The 12,213-nt window shown below is 54.0% G+C and overlaps 1 protein-coding gene across 1 annotated transcript; it reads left to right on the forward strand.

The window, feature by feature from the left end:
• Positions 1 to 7,084: 7,084 nt before the first annotated feature.
• Positions 7,085 to 9,520, forward strand: LOC123104485 (protein ROOT PRIMORDIUM DEFECTIVE 1). Its single transcript, XM_044526350.1, has one exon. The coding sequence runs from the start codon at positions 7,100 to 7,102 to the stop codon at positions 8,615 to 8,617; it is 1,518 nt and encodes a 505-aa protein (XP_044382285.1). The 5' UTR covers positions 7,085 to 7,099; the 3' UTR covers positions 8,618 to 9,520.
• The last annotated feature ends 2,693 nt before the right edge of the window (positions 9,521 to 12,213 follow it).

Genomic DNA, 12,213 nt, shown 5'->3' on the forward strand with positions numbered 1-12,213 from the left:
TGCAAGCAAAACAGCTGATGAAATACACTTGTGGCTCCATCGTTGTCGGTGTACTAGAGTAGGGGTACCCTATTACCTCGAACTCGTGCACGGGCAGTTGCAGCGCCCCGCGGCAAGGCTTGCCGGGTGACCGCCAGGACCCTCCGTGGTTCCCTTGAAGACCATTCAAGAACAAAGTACTCAAACCAAGGCCCCGGCAAGAGGAGCTTGCCGGGAAGGCCAACTAAGGCCCCGGCAAGAGGAGCTTGCCGGGAAGGCCAACCAAGGCCCCGGCAAGAGGAGCTTGCCGGGAAGAGACAAGACCCCGGCAAGAGGAGCTTCCCGGGAAGGCTATTCAAGGCATACCAAGAAAGCTTGCCGCGACGCGCCCTGCGTCCCGGCAAGATCCGGCGAGCGACAAGCTTCCGGATGCGACAAGACGACGGTCGCGGCAAGGAGCTTGCCGCGGGAAACCCCCACTTCGTGCCCGCGCTCCGGCACACCTGCTAACGTGTCGCCCTGGGGCTCTCCCAAGCACACGTGACAGGAGGCCGTGCAGCTAGGGGTACGTGGTGGCAAACAGAGATAAAGAGAAGCCCATCGTGGCAAACGGTGGCGCTCCTAACGGTCACCTTTTGCACTGTTCAGGAGACTCAGACAGGCATTTAATGCCCTTGTCCCCTGCCGTCAGAGTTAGGTAGGGTGCACTGTATCCACAGTAGCGGTAGCTGCACCTACCGCATTCTTTTCCATTTCTACCCTTTTAGCCTACGTTGCCACCTGTGGGTAACCCCTTGAGAGTATAAAAGGAGGCCCAAGCGCAACGTAGGGAGGGGAGGGAAGGTTCGGCCAGTTCGGCTCTTTCAGCTCCAGGAACACTCTCACACTCAGTCTGGCAGCGTCCATCGCTCCTGAGCAAGAATCTAATATACATAAACAAGCAGCAGTAGGGTTTTACGCATCCGTGCGGCCCGAAGCTGGGTAAAATCGCCCGCGTGCACTGCCTCGATCCGCTCTTTGTGCGCTCTCCGCCCCCACCGAACCGAAAGGGGCCCTGTCCCCATAGGTGTCGGCGGAATCAGCATCGCCGCCCGACATCTCTGGCGCGCCAGGTAGGGGGTCGTCGAGATTGTGCGAATCCGATCCAGCGTGCACGCAAGGCTCAGCTGTTCTTCATCGTCATGGCTCCTAAGGAGCGGGCGAGTAAAAGAACGGCGCCAGTGCGGCAACAGAAAAAGCTAAGTAGTGCGAAACTTTAGATATTTCCTTTCTATATAAGGTTATCCGCCTCGAAGATCTTGTTCTTTGTACGGAAAACCTGTGCGCGGAGGAATCGACTCGTAGCTAGTTGCGCCCTTACTTTGTTTCGAGTCCGCTCAACAACTTAAGTGAGCTGCTAGCACCCTTACTTTGCTTCGAGTCCGCTCAGCAACTTAAGTGAGCCGCTAGCGCCCTTACGTTGTTTCGAATCCGCTCAACAACTTAAGCGAGCTGCAACTAGTTGCGATAAGATTACTTGTCGGTAGCGACCCCGCCAGCAGGCTGCTGAAGTTCCGCACTCGGCGCTCGCGGCAAGGGTGCCTGCACCGGCAAGTTTCCCTAGAAAGCGTAGGGTGGACGTACAAAGAGGGGTTGAACAGGAAGATATCATGCGCTATTTATTTGAGATTTCTGCATAGACCTGTATGCCGAGGAGCCTTCTTGGGGCTAGTTGCGCTCCATGTTGCCTCGAGTCCACTCGGCAACTTGTGCGGTTGCGCTAGAACCAAGAAGGTAAACCTTTCCGGGAGGCGTTGTTCCCGAATAGCCGCTAAGGGCCCATTCCCTCAAGCGCTACTGGCTGGATCGTACGCACCGGAAAGCATTCCAGTAGGCATAGGGAATATGCAGCAAAAGTCAAAATTCGCAAGCGAGTTAAGTGCACTTCGGATACTAATCGCTTGCTATGTTTGAACGCAGTTATGGCCCGGGGGCTAGCAACGCCCCTAGGGCCAATCTCTTCGGCGTCAAGAACGACGAAGTTCTTTGCCATAAGCCTTTCCGGCAACGATCTTGTCGGGAGCCGGCGTCAAGAACGACGAAGTTCTTCGCCATAAGCCTTTCCGGCAACGATCTTGTCGGGAGCCGGCGTCAAGAACGACGAAGTTTTTCTCCATAAGCCTTTCCAGCAGCGGTCTTGCCGGGAGCCGGTGTCAAGAACGACGAAGTTCTTCGCCATAAGCCTTTTCGGCAACGATCTTGTCGGGAGCCGGCGTCAAGAACGACGAAGTTCTTCGCCATAAGCCTTCCTGGCAACAAGCTTGCTGGAAGCCGGCATCGAGAACGTCAAAGTTCTCTGCTGAAGATAAAAGCCTTCCTGGCAATCAGCTTGCCGGAAGCCGGCATCGAGAACGTCGAAGTTCTCCGCCGAAGATAAAAGCCTTCCTGGCAATCAGCTTTGCCGGAAGCCGGCATCGAGAGCGTCAAAGTTCTCTACTGAAGGCAAAAGCCTTCCTGGCAATCAGCTTGCCGGAAGCCAGCATCGAGAACGTCAAAGTTCTCTGCTGAAGATAAAAGCCTTCCTGGCAATCAGCTTGCCGGAAGCCGGCATCGAGAACGTCGAAGTTCTCTGCCGAAGATAAAAGCCTTCCTGGCAATCAGCTTTGCCGGAAGCCGGCATCGAGAACGTCGAAGTTCTCTGCCGAAGATAAAAGCCTTCCTGGCAACGAGCTTGCCGGAAGCCGGCATCGAGAGCGTCAAAGTTCTCTGCTGAAGATAAAAGCCTTCCTGGCAACGAGCTTGCCGGAAGCCGGCATCGAGAGCGTCAAAGTTCTCTGCTGAAGATAAAAGCCTTCCTGGCAATCAGCTTGCCGGAAGCCGGCATCGAGAACGTCGAAGTTCTCTGCCAAAGATAAAAGCCTTCCTGGCAATCAGCTTGCCGGAAGCCGGCATCGAGAACGTCAAAGTTCTCTGCTGAAGATAAACGCCTTCCTGGCAATCAGCTTGCCGGAAGCCGGCATCGAGAACGTCGAAGTTCTCTGCCAAAGATAAAAGCCTTCCTGGCGACTAGCTTGCCGGAAGCCGGCATCGAGAACGACAAAGTTCTCTGCTGAGGATAAAAGCCTTCCCGGCAAGCCAGTATCGCTGGGGGCTGTGAGTGCCAAGAATCGTCCACGGCAAACCAGAGTTGCCGGGGGCTGCAATATCAGATAAGTCTTTCATCCCTCATCATGCATCCTCTTATGGACTGGGGAATGCGAAACCACGTTTCTTCCCGGAAACTGTCGTGCTCCCTCGACTCCAGGCCCTGGGGCTCGTTCTCGGGGCCAAGTTTGGTCGTAGTCGCGGCAGCAAAGGGATGAAACGAGGAGACCGCACTCACCTCGTTCCTGCCTCCGTCAAAAGCGTGAGAAAGGTCGAGCGACGTGGGAAGGCGGTAGGGTCTGTTGCCGGGAGATGAAATGTCTGTCCGAGGGATACCAAGGATTTGCTCCTTGGCGTGGGTTTAACTCGCGAGACAAATAACCCGGCAAGCATCCCTTTTTCATTAAAAAACATCCCACTCAGGTACAGTCCATAGAGGATGAAAAACATGAAAGAGAGGATTACAAGTTCTAGATACAGCTAAGGCCCGAAGGCTTACAAATTAAAAAGATAAGATGCCCGTAATCCCTTTCCTGTCCCCCTTTTCAGGAGGCAGGTCAAGGAGGCGAAAAGGGCAAAAGGAGTGCCTAGGCGAGCTACGGGTGCCAGAAGACACCAAGAGAACATCCCGGGGCCGTCCGAAGGCTGGACGGCGATGGCGGCGCTGGAAGCGGGGCTCGAAGACGGGGCGGCAGGACGTCAGCACGCTGTCGAGGGCACCACGCCCTCGTACTCCGGCTTGACGGCCTTGTCGCCTGCCCTCTTCCCCTTCCGCAGCCTCCCTACGCCAGCCGTCCAAGGATACGACCCCGGGGAGTTCAAGAAGCCGGCGACGCGGATGATGGGGTCGCCGGTGCCGCGCAAAGTGGCGCCCGACGCCTAGTCGGACCCGCCGCTCCGCCGCCCGCTGCCCTCCTCGTCGTTGTCGCTTCCCTCCTCGTCGCTCTCGCTCGAGGAGGAGCCTTCGCTGTCGGAGGAGCTGTCCACGCAGCACTTCGCCCGAGTGCCGAAGCACCCGAAGGCCTTGACGGAGAGGAGATCGCCCTCCATCAACTTAAAATGGAGGGTAAACCCCTCCGTCAAGCTGTGGATGCGGGCGAACGTCTTCCACCCTCGATCAAGATACATCACATTAGGGGCTGGGAATGCAACGCGGACTCGCGTGCCGCTGATCCTACAGCCCCTCATGTGCAGTCTCAGCGTCTCGGGCGGGTCCACTTCCATCGCGCGCGCAAACGGAGCTGGAAGCCGGAGGCGACGACGAGGCGCCCGGCGCAGCCTGACGAAGAACTCGCAAGGGTCGTCCCCTATATGGACCGCCGTGGGGGGAGGAGCTGCCGACGGAGGTGAAGCTGATGCGCCGCCCCGTCCGCCTCTTCCCCGAGCGCCTCGACCTCGTCCGCGACCTCGCCCCCTCCCTCTTCCCCTTATGGTTGGCTCTGCCACCACGGGCGCGGAAGAGGGAGAGATGCGCTGTCTGGCGGCGACCCTCGCCGCCACCGATGAAGGGCCTGAGTTCCCTTTCTCCATGGAAGATGGGAGAAAGAGGAGCAGAAGCTGAAGAAAGGAGAAGATGAGAGAGAGTGCGGGTTTCTGTGCTCCCATCCCGCTCTTTATAAAGGAGCGGGGTGGGGGCTCGGCCGCCCCGCTCAGCGATTCAAGACATGGGAAGGGCAGGGAGTCGGGTCCAACCCGCTCGCGACGGCCCAGTTTCCTACTCCACCGTCCGTGACCCCAAACGCATGGGAGCCGCGTGGCGGGGGTGCAGAACCAAGGCGACAGATGAGGCGGCCTCGCTCCGCCCCGTGAACGCGGGGAGTGGACGTCCTGAAAACCGCGCGCCGGCCCCGTCCAATAAATGCACCACGCCCCCACACCTGCCTCCGTTTAGGGAGGAGGGTGTGAACCGTCCCCATCATCGTGGCCTGACGCATGCTCGGGGGGGCTTAGCCCCACGCACGCCACCCACGATCTCACCCACGACGCCGCGTTTGACGCGTACCGTTCTGGGCGTGCCCGGTGGGAGCGGAGAAATATGCGGCATGACCTAGGCCGCGCGCGTGCCCGTGCACTGTTTTGGGCCTGGCCCAACAGCGCTCGGCACCGTGTATGGCCCAGGCCCGGGGGCTCCTGTCGGTGTACTAGAGTAGGGGTACCCTATTACCCCGAACTCGTGCACGGGCAGTTGCAGCGCCCCGCGGCAAGGCTTGCCGGGTGACCGCCAGGACCCTCCGTGGTTCCCTTGAAGACCATTCAAGAACAAAGTACTCAAACCAAGGCCCCGGCAAGAGGAGCTTGCCGGAAAGGCCAACTAAGGCCCCGGCAAGAGGAGCTTGCCGGGAAGGCCAACCAAGGCCCCGACAAGAGGAGCTTGCCGGGAAGGCCAACCAAGGCCCCGGCAAGAGGAGCTTGCCGGGAAGGCCAACCAAGGCCTCGACAAGAGGAGCTTGCCGGGAAGGCCAACCAAGGCCCCGGCAAGAGGAGCTTGCCGGGAAGAGACAAGACCCCGTCAAGAGGAGCTTGCCGGAAAGGCTATTCAAGGCATACCAAGAAAGCTTGCCGCGACGCGCCCTGCGTCCCGGCAAGATCCGGCGAGCGACAAGTTCCGGACGCGATAAGACGACGGCCGCGGCAAGGAGCTTGCCGCGGGAAACCCCCACTTCGTGCCCGCGCTCCGGCACACCTGCTAACGTGTCGCCCTGGGGCTCTCCCAAGCACACGTGGCAGGAGGCCGTGCAGCTAGGGGTACGTGGTGGCAAACGGAGATAAAGAGAAGCCCATCGTGGCAAACGGTGGCGCTCCTAACGGTCACCTTTTGCACTGTTTAGGAGACTCAGACAGGCATTTAATGCCCTTGTCCCCTGCCGTCAGAGTTAGGTAGGGTGCACTGTATTCACAGTAGCGGTAGCTGCACCTACCGCATCCTTTTCCATTTCTACCCTTTTAGCCTACGTTGCCACCTGTGGGTAACCCCTTGAGAGTATAAAAGGAGGCCCAAGCGCAACGTAGGGAGGGGAGGAAAGGTTCGGCCAGTTCGGCTCATTCAGCTCCAGGAACACTCTCACGCTCAGTCTGGCAGCGTCCATCGCTCCTGAGTAAGAATCTAATATACACAAACAAGCAGCAGTAGGGTTTTACGCATCCGTGCGGCCCAAAGCTGGGTAAAATCGCCCGTGTGCACTGCCTCGATCCGCTCTTTGTGCGCTCTCCGCCCCCCACCGAACCGAAAGGGGCCCTGTCCGCATAGGTGTTGGCGGAATCAGCATCGCCGCCCGACAATCGTATCCCTAACATACCCCACAAGAAAATGCACTGTTGGAGTTAGAACAGAATAAGGTACAGAGAATTAAATTATATTTTCATACATTGCATCGGTCCAAAAATTTAGTGAACCATTTTTAGACATCGGACGACATGGCCCCTTCCAAGGAAAAAGAGGAGGTCTGCAACTGGGGAAACTGATGACCTAACCGCAGATTCCAAATCAAAGAAAGCGTTACCACAATTTAATTACAACCAGTAATGGAATACCTGAATGTTTACAATACTGACAAGATGTTACTGAATAATATGCACATCTGTTGTAAAAGAGTTGTTCCCTCTAAAAAGTGATAAATAAAAAAGAGGCCTAACGTCGATAAGGAGTACAGCGCATTTCAAGTCTATCATACCCCACTGATTGAAAATGCCGCTGCCTGCTTTGTAAACATGTATCGTCCCCTTCTGAACTGAGTACATTGTTCTTTTGTGCTATCTCAAACCGAGGTGCTTTTGGCTGTAATAAGATCTCTCTGCTCACTCGACAGCTTGGTGAATCCAATGTTTACCCATTATTTCTTTGTGTTCAGCTAGATCACCATAATATGGTCGCGAGTATCCACGACATGTGAGAAAAGTTGCCAATAAATTTTAAGTATGAAAACAAAAGCTGCCAGAGTTGCAAATGATAGTTCAACTGGTTAGAATGCACTGGCCAGCGGAAAGAAAAAAGGAAAACATGAAAACTGCGTCGCGATTCGTGTCTCGTGCGCATCCGACGGCTTGCCTCTTTCACCCGCGTTTGCTACCACTCGGCCTCTCTCTTCCGCCGGCCGCCGCCAAAACCAATCCCCAAACAACGATGCTCCGCCGCATCGCCGCCCTACGGCCGCCGCCGCCGCGCGCGGTGGCGGCGGCGCTCGTCGGAGGGGCCGACGCAGGCTACTCCTCCAAGTCCACCTCCCTCCCCCAGAAGCAGCAGCGCGTCCGCGACCACGCCTTCGACGGCATCATGGAGGTGCAGAAGCGCGTCCGCCGCTTCCTCGCGCTCCACGCGCTGCTCCTCTACGCCGCCACCCCCACCGCGCCCTCGGGCAAATTCTCCGCCGGGGGCAGCGGCGCGGTCTCCGTGCCCTTCTCCCGCCTCGGCGCCCTCTCGCGCCGCCAGCTCCGCCTCGCGCCCCTCGACGCCGGCAACTTCATGCTGCGCCACCCGCACGCCTTCCACCTCTTCCTCCACCCCGTCCACCGCATCCTCCACGTGCGCCTCACCCCGCGCGCCTCCGCCGCGCTGCGCCTCGAGGCCGACGCCATCGCCTCCCTGCGCCCCGGCGCCGTCCTCCGCCTCCGCAAGCTGCTCCTCCTCGCGCCCCCGCACCACCGCCTCCGCCTAGAGCACATCCGTCTCCTCCGCCGCGACTTCGGCCTCCCCGACGACTTCGCCGACTCCATCATCCTGTCCAATCCCGCTCTGTTCCGCCTCACGCCTGACGGGTTCGTCGAGTTTGTGCCCTCCCCTGACGACCCACCCGACCTCACCGTCGCCGCCGTCGAGCGCTCCCGGGAGCGCCACTACCGCGAGCACCGCGCTCCCGGCGCCGGCGAGGAGGACGCGCGCTTCGCGTTCCCCACCCGCTTTCCGCCGGGCTTTAAGATTGGCAAGTATTTCCGCATTGCAGTTTGGAAGTGGCAGCGCCTCCCCTACGCTTCCCCGTATGCGGACGTCTCTGGCCACGACCTGCGCTCACTTGAGGCACAACGCCGCATGGAGAAGCGCGCTGTCGCTGCTGTCCATGAGCTGCTCTCTCTCACCGTCGACAAGCGTACCACGCTAGAGCGTCTCGCGCTCTTCCGCGACGCCCTTGGTGTGCCAAAGAAGATTAAAGAGTTCTTGCTTAAGTATCAGGGGATATTTTACATATCAACAAGAGGAAACCAGGGGAAGCTGCACACTGTGTTCCTCCGGGAGGCATACTATAAAGGGGAGCTTTTAGATTCCAATGAGATACATGACGCAAGGCGGAAGCTGGAGGAGCTGCTCTTGATGAGCCGAGAGAAGGCGAATTTGGATCGGATGTTCACCAGCATGGGTCGTGGATGGGATGAGCTTGGTGGTGGTCGTCGTGGAGGAGCAGAATTGAGGGAGAAGTTTCTTGGGGATGCAGGTGGCAGAAAGAGGAAAGTTGGTGCTGACGATGAGGACGATGGTGCCGATAGTGGGGAGGACTCGGGAGTTGAATCACTCTACATCGACTGAGGAACAGAATCATACAACGGCACTGAATGTCATATAGTGTAGCCTGAGTTCTGAATCTGGCATGGGAACCATATTGGAAGATTGATTTATCATGCTAGCATCTACACCATGGTGTAGTGATCTTGATTGATAAGAGAGTGTTGTAGTCTGAGGTGAAATTTTGAGTGAGAGGTCTCGTCCTAAACTTGCGGACACTATGGATTGGGGAAGTTATCACCCTCAATGCTGCCATGCATCTGCACTAGGATGGTTGATGGAATTTTCATTTGCTCAGCATTATGTGAAGGGACAAAGACACAAGCAAGAGAACTCCTTTCTGCCCCCAAGCTAATTTGATCAGTGTCTTTTGACTTGTGAGTAACTCTGGATCTATTTCACTCATTGCTCCCATGGAAAACTGTTTGTGTTATGGATGGAATATCACCATAGCAACATTCTGTCAGTCAGTTCTATGTTTTGCAACATATTGTAACCAAACAATTGATACTGTAATCGGTTAGATGATCTGCAAATAAAATCAGAAATGCTGACGGGGCGTCAGAAAAATCCCAGTGCTTTGGTGTGTTTTTGTGTTTTTTGGTCAGTGCTTGAACACATGTTTTTGCAGCAGGGGAGTTGAGAGCTATGCATTCAGCCACTTTTTTCCCATTTTCAGTTGAGACGATAAGCAACTTCGTTGTAGGTTCTCTTTTTAGTTTTTTTTAATGTAATTCAGTGGTGATGGTTCAATAGTATAGTTCGGAGAAAATTATATCGTCTTAAATATCAATTTTGACGAAGCAGGCGAAGAAGGCCGCAAAGCGAGCTGTTGGTGAAGCAAGGGGTCGGGCATATGAGGACCTCTACCAACGGTTAGGCACGAAGGAAGGTGAAAGGGACATCTATAAGATGGCCAAGATCCGAGAGAGGAAGACGAGGGATATTGGCCAAGTCAAATGCATCAAGGACGGAGCAGGCCAACTCTTGGTGAAGGACGAGGAGATTAAGCATAGATGGCGGGAGTACTTTGACAAGCTGTTCAATGGGGAGAATGAGAATTCTACCATTGAACTGGACGACTCCTTTGATGAGACCAACATGCGTTTTGTGCGGCGAATCCAGGAGTCTGAGGTCAAGGAGGCTTTAAAAAGGATGAAAGGAGGCAAGGCGATGGGCCCTGATTGTATCCCCATTGAGGTGTGGAAAGGTCTCGGGGACATAGCGATAGTATGGCTAACCAAGCTTTTCAACCTCATTTTTCGGGCAAACAAGATGCCAGAAGAATGGAGACGGAGTATATTAGTACCAATCTTCAAGAACAAGGGGGATGTTCAGAGTTGTACTAATTACCGTGGAATTAAGCTGATGAGCCATACAATGAAGCTATGGGAGAGAGTCATTGAGCACCGCTTAAGAAGAATGACAAGCGTGACCAAAAATCAATTTGGTTTCATGCCTGGGAGGTCGACCATGGAAGCCATTTTCTTGGTACGACAACTTATGGAGAGATATAGGGAGCAAAAGAAGGACTTGCATATGGTGTTCATTGACTTGGAGAAGGCCTATGATAAGATACCGCGGAATGTCATGTGGTGGGCCTTGGAGAAACACAAAGTCCCAGCAAAGTACATTACCCTCATCAAGGACATGTACGATAATGTTGTGACAAGTGTTCGAACAAGTGATGTCGACACTGATGACTTCCCGATTAAGATAGGACTGCATCAGGGGTCAGCTTTGAGCCCTTATCTTTTTGCATTGGTGATGGATGAGGTCACAAGGGATATACAAGGAGATATCCCATGGTGTATGCTCTTTGCGGATGATGTGGTGCTAGTTGACGATAGTCGGACGGGGGTAAATAGGAAGTTAGAGTTATGGAGACAAACCTTGGAATCGAAAGGGTTTAGGCTTAGTAGAACTAAAACCGAGTACATGATGTGCGGTTTCAGTACTACTAGGTGTGAGGAGGAGGTTAGCCTTGATGGCCAGGTGGTACCTCAGAAGGACACCTTTCGGTATTTGGGGTCAATGCTGCAGGAGGATGGGGGTATTGATGAAGATGTGAACCATCGAATCAAAGCCGGATGGATGAAGTGGCGCCAAGCTTCTGGCATTCTCTGTGACAAGAGAGTGCCACAAAAGCTAAAAGGCAAGTTCTACAGGACGGCGGTTCGACCCGCAATGTTGTATGGCGCTGAGTGTTGGCCGACTAAAAGGCGACATGTTCAACAGTTAGGTGTTGCGGAGATGCGTATGTTGAGATGGATGTGTGGCCACACGAGGAAGGATCGAGTCCGGAATGATGATATACGAGATAGAGTTGGGGTAGCACCAATTGAAGAGAAGCTTGTCCAACATCGTCTGAGATGGTTTGGGCATATTCAGCGCAGGCCTCCAGAAGCTCCGGTGCATAGTGGACGGCTAAAGCGTGCGGAGAATGTCAAGAGAGGGCGGGGTAGACCGAATTTGACATGGGAGGAGTCCGTTAAGAGAGACCTGAAGGATTGGAGTATCACCAAAGAGCTAGCTATGGACAGGGGTGCGTGGAAGCTTGCTATCCATGTGCCAGAGCCATGAGTTGGTTGCGAGATCTTATGGGTTTCACCTCTAGCCTACCCCAACTTGTTTGGGACTAAAGGCTTTGTTAAATATCAATTTTCTCTATCCATGTTGCCAGACCTGAAGGATTTGAGTTGTTGTTGTTGTGTTAAATATCAATTTTGACGGGCCACTTATGATGTATGTTCAACAATTCAGTATTATATTTTCTCTGAAACAATTCGTTTCCTATTAGTTTTCCTCTTGCGTTGTTCATTTTGTTCAGGCATCAAATTTGTTGGTATGCTCCGCCTAGTCATTCTTAGTTCTAGTCAATCTAGATTATCATTGGTTACAGTCTGTTTTAGTCAGAATTAGCTTTTTTTACTTAGTTCTAGCCATACTAGATACTAGATGTGCTCTGCTTATTTCCTATCTAGTTCTAGTTCAGACCAGATGAAAAAAGGGAATGAACAATGTTTCCAGATCTCCTATGCTTAGTCATACATAGTTCTGGTCAGACTATATCATCTTAAGTTTTGCAGTTTGTACTAGTTAGACTAGTAGTACATTAGAAGCTATCTTCAGTCTGCCTGACAGATATCCAAACTTAGGTGGAATTCTAGTCTTGTTCAGTATCTATATTTAATATATATTTTTGGTTTCTATCTAGGATTGTCCAGATTTGAATCACAATTCAAAACCATAACAGATAATAACTTGTCAGTATTGGTGTTATCTGATAAACTGTTCGAATGGAGAGGCGCTGGGATCAAGGGGGCGCTCCTGCTGTCTCCGGTCAGCATGATGGCCCCCCTATGGTCGAGTTGCCTTCTCCGTTATCGGCGTCCGGAGCTGCGCTGCGTGAGATGGAAGCCCCGTAATTTTCCTTTCCCTTTCTTTTTCCCAGTAGTTCCTGCTGACCCGGGTGGTCTTTCTATGTATGCTGAACCATGTAACTGTACTTTTCGCTCCTACCTTAATATAAATGAAAGCAGCGCTGTTGCTCTTTGTAAAGAAAAAAGTTCAGATAGTCGACTCAGCAGTTAATGTTCAGAGAGCATGCATCATTGTTC

Source organism: Triticum aestivum, chromosome 5A, assembly GCF_018294505.1.
Source record: "Triticum aestivum cultivar Chinese Spring chromosome 5A, IWGSC CS RefSeq v2.1, whole genome shotgun sequence".
NCBI lineage: Eukaryota > Viridiplantae > Streptophyta > Magnoliopsida > Poales > Poaceae > Triticum > Triticum aestivum.